The sequence below is a fragment of the Buceros rhinoceros genome, unplaced genomic scaffold (assembly GCF_000710305.1).
Source record: "Buceros rhinoceros silvestris isolate BGI_N320 unplaced genomic scaffold, ASM71030v1 scaffold28369, whole genome shotgun sequence".
In the NCBI taxonomy this organism is placed as follows: domain Eukaryota; kingdom Metazoa; phylum Chordata; class Aves; order Bucerotiformes; family Bucerotidae; genus Buceros; species Buceros rhinoceros.
In genome coordinates this window covers 1,062-14,232 of record NW_010430177.1, presented here as the reverse complement: position 1 = coordinate 14,232, position 13,171 = coordinate 1,062, and the positions used below count along the sequence as shown (strand labels likewise).

At 39.4% G+C, this 13,171-nt stretch overlaps 1 protein-coding gene across 1 annotated transcript; it reads right to left on the bottom strand.

Moving 5' to 3' along the window:
- Nucleotides 1-1,486: 1,486 nt before the first annotated feature.
- Nucleotides 1,487-12,394, bottom strand: LOC104487977 (non-specific lipid-transfer protein; the record flags this gene model as incomplete). Its single annotated transcript, XM_010142941.1, has 10 exons — nucleotides 1,487-1,594; nucleotides 3,580-3,727; nucleotides 4,546-4,696; nucleotides 5,098-5,184; nucleotides 5,441-5,504; nucleotides 6,378-6,504; nucleotides 7,536-7,600; nucleotides 8,541-8,672; nucleotides 11,693-11,764; nucleotides 12,340-12,394. Coding segments are annotated over 10 exons (1,009 nt in total), but the record flags the coding sequence as incomplete, so codon positions are not given.
- Nucleotides 12,395-13,171: the final 777 nt, after the last annotated feature.

The following is a 13,171-nucleotide window of genomic DNA, read 5'->3' as shown; positions in this document are numbered from 1 at the left end:
CACAGAGCGTGGCTGGTTAAGGGAAGTGAGGCACGCTGCGACACGGGTGTTCCGCGAACTTCGGGCCCCAGCGAGATAGTAAGTGAATACGTGCGATAGCGTTTGAGAAAGATCATTCCTGACAGCTCAGATACCTATAAATACATTCTCCTGGGAGGCACGAAATGCAGGCGATTCCCTTTCATCACAGCCCCCGCCACTGCACCCGCCTTTCCTGGACCTCCATCACCCGCAGACCTCCATCCCTTCCTCGCCTTCCCCTAGGCAACCGTGTAGGCCTCTGGGCACGGCCGAGGAGGAATCTGCATTTCATGGACCCAGTTTTCACATTCCCAACCGAAATGTTACAAAGGGGATCAGGAAGGAGTTGATTCCAGGCATAAGTGAGAATTAACAGGTTTCATTTACATTCTCTCAGCCTCAAGGAGAGTACAACCTGCTCTGGAACGCTTTGGAAATTTAAGACGACTTCTCTGACCTCTAATTAGCATAGAGCCAGCCTCGAGACTGTTTTACAGGGAGGTGAAGCGGACGCTCTGCTGACACTTCATTTTCCGCACTTTGAGGATTCTTCCCCCCTCCCATAGCGATAGAGGCATGAATACCAGTAACTGCCTCTACATTCTGCGCTGCGTAACCGACAGTACAAACCTCGCCGTGCAATACTCATCCTGTTACAGATACCCACAGAGTCACTGATCTGGAATGTTTTCTTTCCAGAGTTTCCGAACACTTCCCCCCCATGCTAACTGCAGATTATCTAGCTGTTACTGATTAAGGCTGGTTGGTTTACAAGGTTTCCTCTTCTCCGGTTTTCTGACAACTTCTCATTGCCACATAAGGAAGGTGAATTATCTTCACAAATCCAAACGCCATCTCATTTGGAAGTGAGTGTGGCAGTTTAATGAAAACAAAAAAACCAAACCAAACCAAAACAAAAAAAGGGAAACCTGTGTTGCTGGGCAACTGTGACTAACTGAGCTTCTGTTGTAAACATTAGATAAATATTTTGACATCCAAGACTTAACAAAAATACCTTTTATTACAGCTAACAAGTGTACAGGCTATTCAGATGCAGTAAAAGCCTTCAAAATCTGAATTTTAAAGGATGACAACATATGAAAATAGCTATTTAAACTACATTCAGCAGAAGCTGTATTATTGAGCAATTATTTAGAAAAAAAAAAAGGAAGCTGTTTGGCAGGTTGCTTTGGTAACAACAGAAAAAACACCACCATAAAATTAAATAGATGCTAATGAGGGGAGTGTTCATTTAATTTCAAAATATTTGGTTTGAGCAATCCTGCATAGTCAACCTGCCCTAATGCCTGCATTTGTTGGAAATAAGAACCAGCTCCAGAGTTGCCTTCTAGTCTTAAGAAGCCCTCGTGTTTCACACAGACAAATACAAGTGGGAAGCATCTGTCTGCTCAGGAGTTGTATCTCATATCTAATTGGCATGACTAAATGAAGCAGTTTGGCATACCTGTGGCACCAAGTGGATGTCCCTTTGAAAGCAAGCCACCACTAGGATTAATAACCCATTTTCCTCCGTAAGTGTTGTCTCCTCTGTCAATCAGGTCGCATGCTCTTCCTATAAAACAGTATTTGTAAAAGAGGAACATTTCTGTTTTGTTCTTAAGTGATTTTTTTCAATTCTACCGTCACTTACTGAAGACACTGCGTGTCTGTCAAAACCTAGGCAGTACTACACCACAGATTTTATAAAGAGCAGACTGAAATTAGCCAAGTGACATTAGCGAGACCTGCTTATACCACTGGAGAAAGCTAACGTGGAAAAGAAGAAAAGGGGCTAGTGTTTGATACAGAATCTTTTTTCAATTTGCTGTTGGACTGTTTTTGTTGATAGACAGTATTGTGATATAATCAATATAATGAGGCTGGTCATTATTTTATTAATGAAACTGCAGGGATAACTGTAGTTTTTGTAAAAGAGAGGTTAGTCATAATTCATGACCTCCAGGACACGGAGGTCCTGGTGAACATCAAGCTGAACACAAGCCCCTGTACCCTGGTATCTGGGCTGCATTAAGACATTAAGAGTAAATAAAACCACTCTTAAGACCAATGCTTAGAATTTCTTAGCTTTCCAGGGGTTTTTTTATTAGTTCCCATGCCCTCAGCAGAGAGTTCTCCCTTTTAACCAGTCCCTTTCTCCTTCATTCTTATACCAGGTTCTTCAGCCTGCATTACTAACATTGAAGCCTAAAAAAGTTGTGCCACATTTTCTGTATTTATAACTTACTTCTGCTGTTAAACAAGAAAACCAGGTTAGTCTTGCACATCTAAATGCACAGTGTAGTTTATGCCATTTCGCTAATCTCTATGTCAAATTAGTCTACTGCTCCAAGATAAGGTTCATATACTACTAAGGTCAGACTAACTGAAAGGTGGTGAGAACTGCAGTGTTAGATTACCACACACAAGACTGATTGGTCAAATACACAAGTACCATCAGGATTTTTCTGTATCTTCAGTTAAAGGAACAAAGCAAAAAAAGCTTAAGGTACTAATTCAAATAATTTCAAACATTTACCATTTTTAGTGCAGATACCATAAAAACACAGCAGAGAAGACAGCAGAAAGCAAGCAAGCATTCAAAGGCAAGTATTTGAAGACCTCAAAGACACATAAAGTCTTCCTGAAGATGGATGAACTTCTCTGTTTTAGTGAGAAACTTAAGCTTAGACTTAATACAATACACCATCTAGTGATAGAGTGTGGTATTTTCTCAAAATTAGTTAACAAATTAAGAGAAAGATTACATCAGATGATTTTTTTATGCAGAGCAAGAATTTAGATTTTAAATATATCAGATACTGAAGTAGCAGTTCAATGCTAATCCAAAACCTCTTCAGTAGACAATTTTAATGGTTTGACTTACATACATAAAACTAAACTCCTCCGCCATTCAACCTGTTGTAAATCCACTCACTTCAATGAAATTAAACTAATCCGGACAGATCGCGTGTTGTTATACACTTGACTTTAGAGGCATGTTCACAACTTGCCAACAACTCTCTATTTTCAAAGGCAAAGATGTTTAAAGATTTTTTAAGAAGTCGTATCACAGATAAGCAACTTGGTGAGGCCCTCTACAGGCAACTATCTGATTATTATCTTCTTAAAAGGAAATACAAAGGTGGGGGGAAGCCTTGGAGAAGGTAAGTATACAACCCTGAAAAGGGGCGTAACACTGAGAAGGCTCACAAGAGTTTTTAACTTCCTTCCTCCACTTAAAAGAGCCACCCCTGCACAAGCCAGCCATATGATTTCATGTAGTCGCCCAACATTTTGATTTGCCCTGTATGTTTCTCCAGAAATGACAGTAACACGCTCATTTGTTAACCGAACGCTAGTTTGCAAGTCTTCCCTATGTTACTACAGTGGTAACTTGCTTTTCCCTCTTAAGCGGTTAACTAGTAAGACCTCCAAATCTAGAAGATCTGTCTGATCTTCTGATCAGACAACTCAAAGTTCTAATTGCATGAGCAGATAAAAAGGTATTTTTAATGCTTTCCATTTTAATAAAACAATGATCTCCATTGATGCTATTACCTTCTGGACAGAGTCCCAGAGCTTCGTAGGTAATTAACTCATTAACTGAGAAACAGTCATGAAGTTCAATCACATCGACATCTGTAGGTTTTAGCCCTGCTTTTTCAAAACATTCTTCTGCAGCTTTTTTAGTCATATCATAGCCAACCTGCAAGAATTATTACATTAAAATATCATTAAAGAAACAGCTGGCTATTTCGTTTCTATGTTTGATTTTAAATGTGCTTCTATATATCCCGTAAGTGAAAGTAACCCGTAGGAATTTAATATTCATCCAGTATGAACTGTATAGGAAAAAATAATACATTTGAGGTCTCACTGGTGACATGCGGAAACTTTCCTGGGGAATATCCTCAATTTTTTCAAGCTTGTTCACATGCCAAATTGCTCCTTTGCATGGCTCAGACCTTGAAACAAGTCCTCAAACTGTCGTGTCATCTTTTGCTATTAGTTACGTGACTAGAACTCTATGTCTGCTGTATAAACTATTGGGTATTCTACTGCTTTGACTTACATCCCATTATTTTAGTCAATTTGCAGTGAGATCCAAATTTCGCACTTTAGGTCTTTCCCTTTATTCTACTTAGGCAAGTAATCATGACTATACCCAACAGGTTATTTCAGCTTCAGTATTCCACAGACAGAAGTGAAATTGTGTTAAGTTTCATTACCCTTACAAACAGAAAAAGAATTTTTTTCTTGCAGTTCAAATTGTTCAAAAAGTAGCCTTTAAACAATTTGTTAAAAACTAGGGTTTTGATAGCCTGTTCATAAATTTCTTACTGTTATTCAACAACTGTACTCTTTGCTTAATCCACCTGCCCAAATGAAATTACTTTTACACTCATCTCAAAGTGTAATTTGGTTGCTTCCTGATATGGAAGTGTCTACAGCATCATTAGGACTTGCGGGTATTAAAAAAACCAAACCCTGAGGAGAATCAGAGAATACAGAATTGTAACCTACCACCTTCATACAACTGTTTTCTTCAAATGTGCTTGGATAATCAGTAGCCATCACCTGGGCTAGAATTTCCACAGCTTTTGGTTGCAAGTTATACCTTTTCACAAACTCCTCGTTAGCCACAATTGCAGCTGCGGCACCATTGGATGTTGGACTGATAGAATAAAAAATAATAATGTCACCAATCTAAGTTAGTAATGTCAATCTTCCACAGAATTATCTTTTAATGAAAACCAAAAAACACAGGGGACAAATGAAAAACCACTTCCTTTGGCTGATGCCACTGAAACTATGAATTCCATCAGTGTTTGCTGGACACTTTCAGTAATAAATAATAGACATTTGAAAAGCATGGCATTAAATTAGAAATATACCATTAAAGGTTTTCAATTTAGAAAAAAATCCAGATAGCGTTTGGTCAAACAGAGATTCCACATTTGTTTTATTTATAAGAAGTTTCACTTAAAATAATCTGTCAATTTTAATTTACACAGTAACAGACTTTTATTTAAATAACATCAAGATTTATTTCACAATACTAAGTCCTCTACTTACCAACACTGTAAGACGGTCAGGTAATCAAAAACTTTGCGAGACTGCAGAATTTCATCTAATGTGTACTCCTTTTGGAACTGAGAATACCTAAGGAAAACATACAGATGCCATCTCAGTTTTCGCACAGCCCGTAGCAGCAGACATACTAATATCATACTATTAGGCAGATACAGAGCTGTTTTTACAAAGTATAAGGGACTGGATGTAAAATTTATGATGGGTATGATTCTCATTCCTTAATAAAGAATATATTCTGTAAAGTGTTTCTAAAAATAAAACTCAGTTTTGCATAAATTTTTAAGAGTAACATATGTTCGATATAGAGGCAGAGTACAGAACTCACGGGTTGTTGGCTGAATGACTATGATTCTTCCATGCAACTTTTGAAAAGTATTCTGGATTTGTCCCTGGAAGGGGAAAGAAAGCTGTGTTGAAATACACTGTTTACCCAAACAGTGCCAACATAGCATTTTAACTGCTGTGCCATAAGAGTTCGACCTTTACAAGCATCTTTACAAGAGGCTCACTGTCATCAAAGCTTTCCTTAGAACTCAACTTAGGTACAAAACTTAGGTAAAGACTACTAAACATGATTCAGTTTTAACTAACTGAACATCCTACTTGGATATTTAACACTTACTAACATAAAAATACAGAAGATAAATGTGTTTTATTTAAGGTATTATTACTTTACTGAAACCTGAATACTCATTTTCATATCAGTGCAAAAGAGTGAAATATTGGGAGTTTAAGTCTAAAATTTTTCTATATAGTAGTCTAGAAGTGCAAATAAAAGATGCTTAACAGGCCAGCCTGGTACCTTGGAGCCAATTCCCTTGTCTGGTCAAGGGGTAAAATACAGCAGCAGCACCAGCCTAGTACTAGATATTGAATCAAATACCCGAAAGCTTTTGCCAAACAATTCAGCCCCAAGTCCATCTACCCATCCTAAGACACAAGTTAAAAATGAAGGGAGATATTCAACCTGATGGCCCAGACCTTACGGAAACACAAACCGTACCATTAGCATGATTACCAGACACTGTATCACAGCCTTAATTTTGTCTCCCAACAGTTTTTGTTTGCCTACGCATCATCAGGTTTTCTGAGGATAACTCTTTACCCAAATGTATTCCCCTGTGTGTTAGCTGCAGATGGCACAGCTGTATACTCGGGGAAAGAAAGGACATGCTATCATCTTAAAAAACTAAATCCTAATACATATTTTTTATAAAGCACTTCATTAAAAGAGGACAATGAAAAAAATGTATTTAACACACCGTATCTCTCCATATATTCTTTCCCAGCATTTCCAAACAGCTGAGGTACTATTGGACCACTTATTAAGCCATATTTATTTGCCATAATTTCCACATGTTTGTCCATTGGATTAGTTCTGTCTGTAAACTAATAACAAGAGAAATAGTTATAAAGCAAGTCATAATTTCCTGTTCTTTACAACATCCCCTCAAAAGTGCCACAGATTTCAAGCAAAATAGAGGTTTTCCTGGTATTTTAACGATTCCACTGGACAGTATGTTGCACTTCAGTGACATGTTTTGAAGCATTCATAATTTCCCAACTATAAGAAAGAGTAAATAAGCAGAAAATGTTTAACATTATAATCACTGCACTGGCTCATGGCAAGGACCACTCTCCTACATGATTTCTATCACAGTCACTATTTTCTGCAGAGGCCTTCAGGTATTTTTCACCTCAGTTTAAAATCCTATAGTTAATACAGTTCCAAGTTATAAAATTAATACTGTATTAGTATTTTCAATGAAGCCAAGATGAAATATGATGATGCATGTTAAACATAACTCTTACTCATTTCAATCAGTTGTTAAAGTTAACATTTCTCACCCAAACCTCTGCATACATTACCAAGTTTGGCAGTTGTGTAGTTAAACAATATATGGGCTCTAATATTGCTTGCCATCAGGCAAAAGACAAACAAACGCCCACACTTCTCCAGTAAAAAACAGAGATAAGAAAGAGAGGTTTAGTTTGCGGGGAAATTGTGTTAACTTGTCAACTGAGTAAGCATCAAGCCAAAAGCCAGAAGACCCAGATTCTTTCTTTAATTTGCTGTGCTATTCTGAGAAAGAGTATTGAAGCTTTGAGCAGTTAGTGTCTATCTGGTATTTTCATTATTCCCTATTAAAATCTGCCTTTAACACATTCACAGCAAAACACTAAAAGCATCACATACTACATAAAATTAATTCTAAATCATTCCATAAAGAATTTTATATATCATAGCTACAATCTGAATCATAAAACTCATTAAAAGTTTCCATGGATCAAAATAATGGTTTATTTTGTAATCACCTACAGCAACACCTGACAGCAATTGGTATTTATGCCTCAGAGAATGAGGCGGTGTATTTAATCACCGAATATAATGAAACGTATAAAGTGTTTCAGACTCTTACTTTCATAGTAATGGATCCTTTTGCCATCCTCTCAAAGCCAAGTGCCAGAACACAATCTGCCAAACCTTAAAATAAGATTTGTGGCTATTTAAAACACAATGTAATTATAAATGATGTTATGTACTAACAACTATTTGATCACAATACACACACATAAACACCTACCAGCTGCTTTTCCTCCTTCCTTCATTTTTGAAAGGCAGTCAAACTGGGGTGGGAATGGCATTGAGAACAAATATATTGATACTGAGGAATGACAGATGACTACAGGGTTTGTTTTTTTTTTAAACTCTTTGACAGGATTTATCTTAGATAACCAAGCACTTAGGTCTCTGCTACAAACACTAGAATAATCATACAGAAGGTTACTACAGTTTTTGTCAGCATTTAAATGAAAGTGTAAAGTCCACAAAGGAACTGCAGAAACAGGAGGAAACTCATCTGTCAGTTCAAAGCATAGTCTGTCACAAGGTGTTGCTCTCCCCTCCTTCCTTCCAAAAACACGTTAGTCAAACATTTGTGTTAACCTCAAGTTAAAAACAAACCAAAAAAAAAAGAAAAAAAAAAGCTAAGCTTTTTAGCAGATTCTTCTCTCCTTTTCATCCTGCAGAATCTGTGTCTTGCAGTACTATAATGCAACTTGTTCTGCACTACTCCCAACAATTCTTCCAGAAAAAACTTAACTGGCTTACTACAGACTACAGCTTATGACACAGGACAGGACATTTATATCCGTATACACCACCTTACTGCATCACCTTTTCTCTTAGGTGCACACGTAATGCTCTAGTTCAGAGTGATAGTCTCAGTCTTTTGAGTCTTTTATTTGTATATACAAGTGACCAGCTTTTTCAGCCAAGTGAGGGAGAACACACAACTCGGCCTATGAGGATAGTCCTTCACAACTCAAAGTACTCATACCTTCACTAGTTCCGTTCTTCACGCAAGTTATCTTTATAGAAAGAGAGGATATGTATTACCCAGTCCCAGGGCAAAACAACTCACCTCCTTCTACTAGTTGTCTGGCCAGGAACAAAGCAGTTGAGCCAGTAGCACAGTTGTTGTTAACATTAATGATAGGAATGCCAGTTAAACCCAAACTGTGATAGATAGCCCGCTGTCCACAGGTTGAGTCACCTTTATACAGAGACACACATTAAAATACGGTACAAACTCAAATGTCACTAGCAAAAAGAAATATCATCACATATGTGCAATGCTACCGCTTAAAACGGTGAACTTGAACTTCTGAACTGCCAGATTGAGTGTGTCTCTTACGTATCCACACTACAAGAACCTTAGAAACAAGACGAAAACAATCACATCCTTAAAAGTTTGTCCTGTTTCTGTGATAACAGGCTGTGAGTCAATGAAAGGTAACAGGGCTGGACAGAAAGGTCTCAGGAGGTGTGACTTGGAACATGCTGCTGGTATCACAGCTGACTGACCCTGCTTTAGTTGCTGTAACTAGACAGAGACAGGAAGAATGCAAACGGAACACTCTCTTGGAATGGAAGGAGATTTCCCCGTAACAGAAATCTGATTTTGATGCTTTGAGAAATATAACAGGCATTTGTGACCAGGACTGACAGGAAAAGGTTCAGAACAGTCATTTAACACCATGTCCCCTTGCTGCAAAAAGCAGCATCAGCAAGTTAAAAGCTTCTGCTGAGGGTGTCTGCTAGAATCTGTTTGAGGGTTGTGCTGGTTTTGGGTGGGATAGAGTTCATTTTCTTGACAGTAGCTGGTATGGGGCTGTTTCGGATTTGTGCTGCAACAGTGTTGATAATACAGAGATGTTTTCATTACTGCTGAGCAGCACTTCCACAGCAACAAGGCCTTTTCACCTTAGTCTGGTGCTCATGAGCGGCTGCTTTTTGCTTTTGCTGCTTGCTGTGGTGCTGTACTGCTGATCATCCTACCCTGCTGTGCCTGGAACATTTTGACACAGCAATGCTGATGCACATGGGCTGGCAGATGGTGAGGGAATGGCTGCTGTTCCTGTGCTGCCACACTGGACAGAATGGAAATTCAGTGTGGTCTCCAGACAAAGGGACTGTGACCTGTGGATGAGTCCATGTGGGAGCAGGACACCCCAAAGTGTCCCACTGTGCCCATGCATAAGTCCACACCAGGGCAGGCACTTCTCAAAGCACCTGTGTCCATGTTATGTCTGTGCTGCAGCATGTGTGTCTGAAGGGACTGCAGCCCATGGAGAAGGCCTTGCTGAACAAGTGCACCTCAAAGCGACTGTGGCTGTGGACAAGCTTAAGTCACAACAGGCAGACCCCTGAAAAGACTGTGGCTCACCGATAAGGCTCCACTTGGAGCAGGCAGACCCCCAAGAAACTGCACTCTGTGGATAACTCCAAGCTGGAACAGAGGCAAGGGGAGGTGTTCATTGCAACATTAAATCCTCTGACCTGGCTCAGAGGGACTAGGGGTGGAGATCATAATGGAAATACCTTTAAATTGTTGTAACACATGATTTGAGTTGCATGTTATGGGAATTACTGTAACAGGAATCACCTGTACCAAGGGAAGACAAGCTTTACAGGAAGCAGTGCAAATGCAGCAGTGACCCAACCTGAGCTGACTTTGGTGCCCCATAACTCCACACAGCACACCACCTCTCCTGTCCCGAGCAACCACCTTAACAGATGGAGCCCAGAGTCACAGACTAAAAGCAGTGGACATTTTGTGGACGTATTACTGTGACTAAGGGAATGAAATCTGTGTATTATATCAAAGGATGGCAAGTGTGGGTCAGGGTTAATGAGGATGTATTGGATAGTGCGGGACCCAAGGATGATGTAAACGGTATAGAATAAGGGGTGGAGAATGTGCTGGTCTTAGCTGGGACAGAGTAAGTTTTCCTCACAGTAGCTGGCATGGGGCTATGTTTTGGATTTTTGATAATACAGGGGTGTTTTCATTACTGCTGAGCAGAGCTTACACAGAGTCAAGGCCCTTTCTGCTTCTCACCTCCTCTGCGAGTAGGCTGGGGGGGCACAAGAAGTTGGGAGGGGACACAGCTGGGACACCTGACCACAACTGACCAAAGGGATATTCCACACCACACGATGTCATACTCAGCATGTAAAGCTGCGGGAAGAAGAAAAGGAGGGACAATTGGAGTGATGGCATTTGTCTTCCCAAGTAACTGTTACGTGTGACAGAGCCCTGACCTCCTGGAGATGGCTGACCACCTGCCTGCTGATGGGAAGTGGTGAATAAATTCCTGGTTTTCTTTGATTGTGTGCATGGCTTTTGCTTTACCTATTAAACTGTCTTTATCTCAACTCACAAGTTTTCTTACTTTCACCCTTCCGATTCTCTCCCCCGTCCCACTGTGGGGGGAGTGAGTAAGCAGCTATGTGGGGCTCAGTTGCTGGTTGGGGTTAAACCACAACAATGTCCTGCTGGTAATGAAGGCAGAGCAGCTCTGTGCTGGCATATGAACAACTCCACTCAGTACATCAGCTGTGAAGCATTACTCTGCCGCAGCAATGCATGTACTCTCAATAATCTTATACAGCCCACTAAACATGGTTATATTTCTATGTATGTCCACAGGATTGAAATAGTTACGAACCTCTCAGAGTAGAGCTCATCTATCGCTTGGAGCTGAGTCCAAGCGGGTTATCTCCTATGTGCTGTTGGACAGAAAGTGCAAGGACGCAGTACATATTTGATCCCCAAAATACCTCTAGCAAGAATCTTCAACTCAAGAGCAATGGATAAACACGCATACCCATTCTAGTGTACACACAGCAACACACAAAGAATGAAAGCATTTTCAAGTCTATCGCTGTAAAGATTATAACAGGTAAGTTTGCACCACTTGAATAAATATATCACCTGATCTGGTTGCAAGAGCTACCTCTATAAGACATATCTGCAAGACTCCATTTTATGGAAGTTTTTCCATACCCATGACTAGAATTCTTAAGCTCCACAAATAAACAGACATAAATCTGTGATCACTAAAAAGAATTATTTTTTAAAAGTTTGAGACAGCTCTACAAACTGACATGATTAAATATTATGACGTGAAACTTAGGGGGTTTCCCCATACTTTATCTGCACAGGTGTGGAAAAACTTATCCACACAGATGTCTGCAAATGTCACATCCCAATCAAATGATATTACTTACCATAAACATAACCCACAAATGCCTGCTTCACCTCCGAGTAAGGAATCCCAGCATCAGCCAACGCATTCAGGCCTAAAAAATGTTTGAAAGTTGGGAAACAGTTTAAAAGCTGAAGGAACAAAACCAGAAAAGGCAGCTCTCACAACCATAACAAACAAACCCGTAGTACCTATGATTCATGCATTCACAAACAAGAAAAAGAGAGCGCTGCAAAGCCTCCTTCTCATATGATGTGAGTGGTTAATATAGTCTTGCATCTTACTGCTCATAAGGACAATTTTGCATTATTTTGAGTTCTGAAGAAGCTCTTTTATCAGAGAATTTCAGGTGATCAGTTCCAAGTTCATGCACAAAGGTTGTCTGTCTCGATGAAAGTATGTTTGGATAATACAGGGAGGTAAGAAATTATTTAGGAGTCCAATTCAATTTTAAGCTGTCCTTCTGACTTCGGTACTGGAAGGCAGTCAGCTAAACAGGTCAGTTACGGCCTTTGTGAAAGTGTTCTTTTTTATCAGGTTTAGACTTGCTTTTTTTTATGTATCTATTTACCAAACAGTAGCCGTTCCTTCATATGTGTAATATAAAGACTAACTGTAAGACTTCAGTGTCAGCAATCAAACTAAATGCTTTCTTTATTATTAAATTACCTGCCTCCTTAGCCAACTCAGGATAATCAGCACTGTCCTCACCAGGCTTTACGAACTGACAAGAAAAAAAAGGGGGAGAAAAAAAAAAAAAACAAATCACAGTGAGATTTAATACATCTTTTGACCAAACTGGTACATTTAAAAGATTCATAATTAACTTAAAAACAGGTTTGTGAACAGTCAGTTTTAAATAATGCAAATAATTTAATTTAACTGACCCAAAAGTGCATGCACAAAATCTGCACAATTCCCAAGTGCTACTGCCAGACCCTGAGATGGCTAAAAACAAAAAACAGTGCAATTTTATGGAAGTTGAGGACCATTTTTGCTCAGTCTTAAAGAAGATCAGTGACTTCTACGGAGATTGGCATTAACCAAAAGCCTGTGGGTAGGACAGGGAATACATGTCATTTTCACAGAAAATGCTTGTTCTTTGTATGGAACTTTATACAAGCCTCCCTTTGCCAAGCCTTATTCCACTTTGTAACAAAGTACCTTACCCCTTCCCGCTGGACAGGAGGCAGTACTTCTATTTTCTTTGTAGATGACTCTAATTAGAGTCCACCAACAAATAGATGAGTTTTGCACTTTTACATCATTAACAAAAAAAGTCACTGCTAAAAAAAAATAAACACCTATCCTAACTACTTACAGTTCTACAAATTATTTGACGTCCACTGTTAGTATATAAAAGTTAATTTGCTACCTCCTCATGCTCACCTCCCCAACTCCTGTAACACTTAGCTGTTCCTGCTGTAGAGCCTCTTCTCCCTAACTCAGGCAGAGACTCTTCATACCGAAGGCCATAAGAACGATCAGTCAGTGAGTTGAT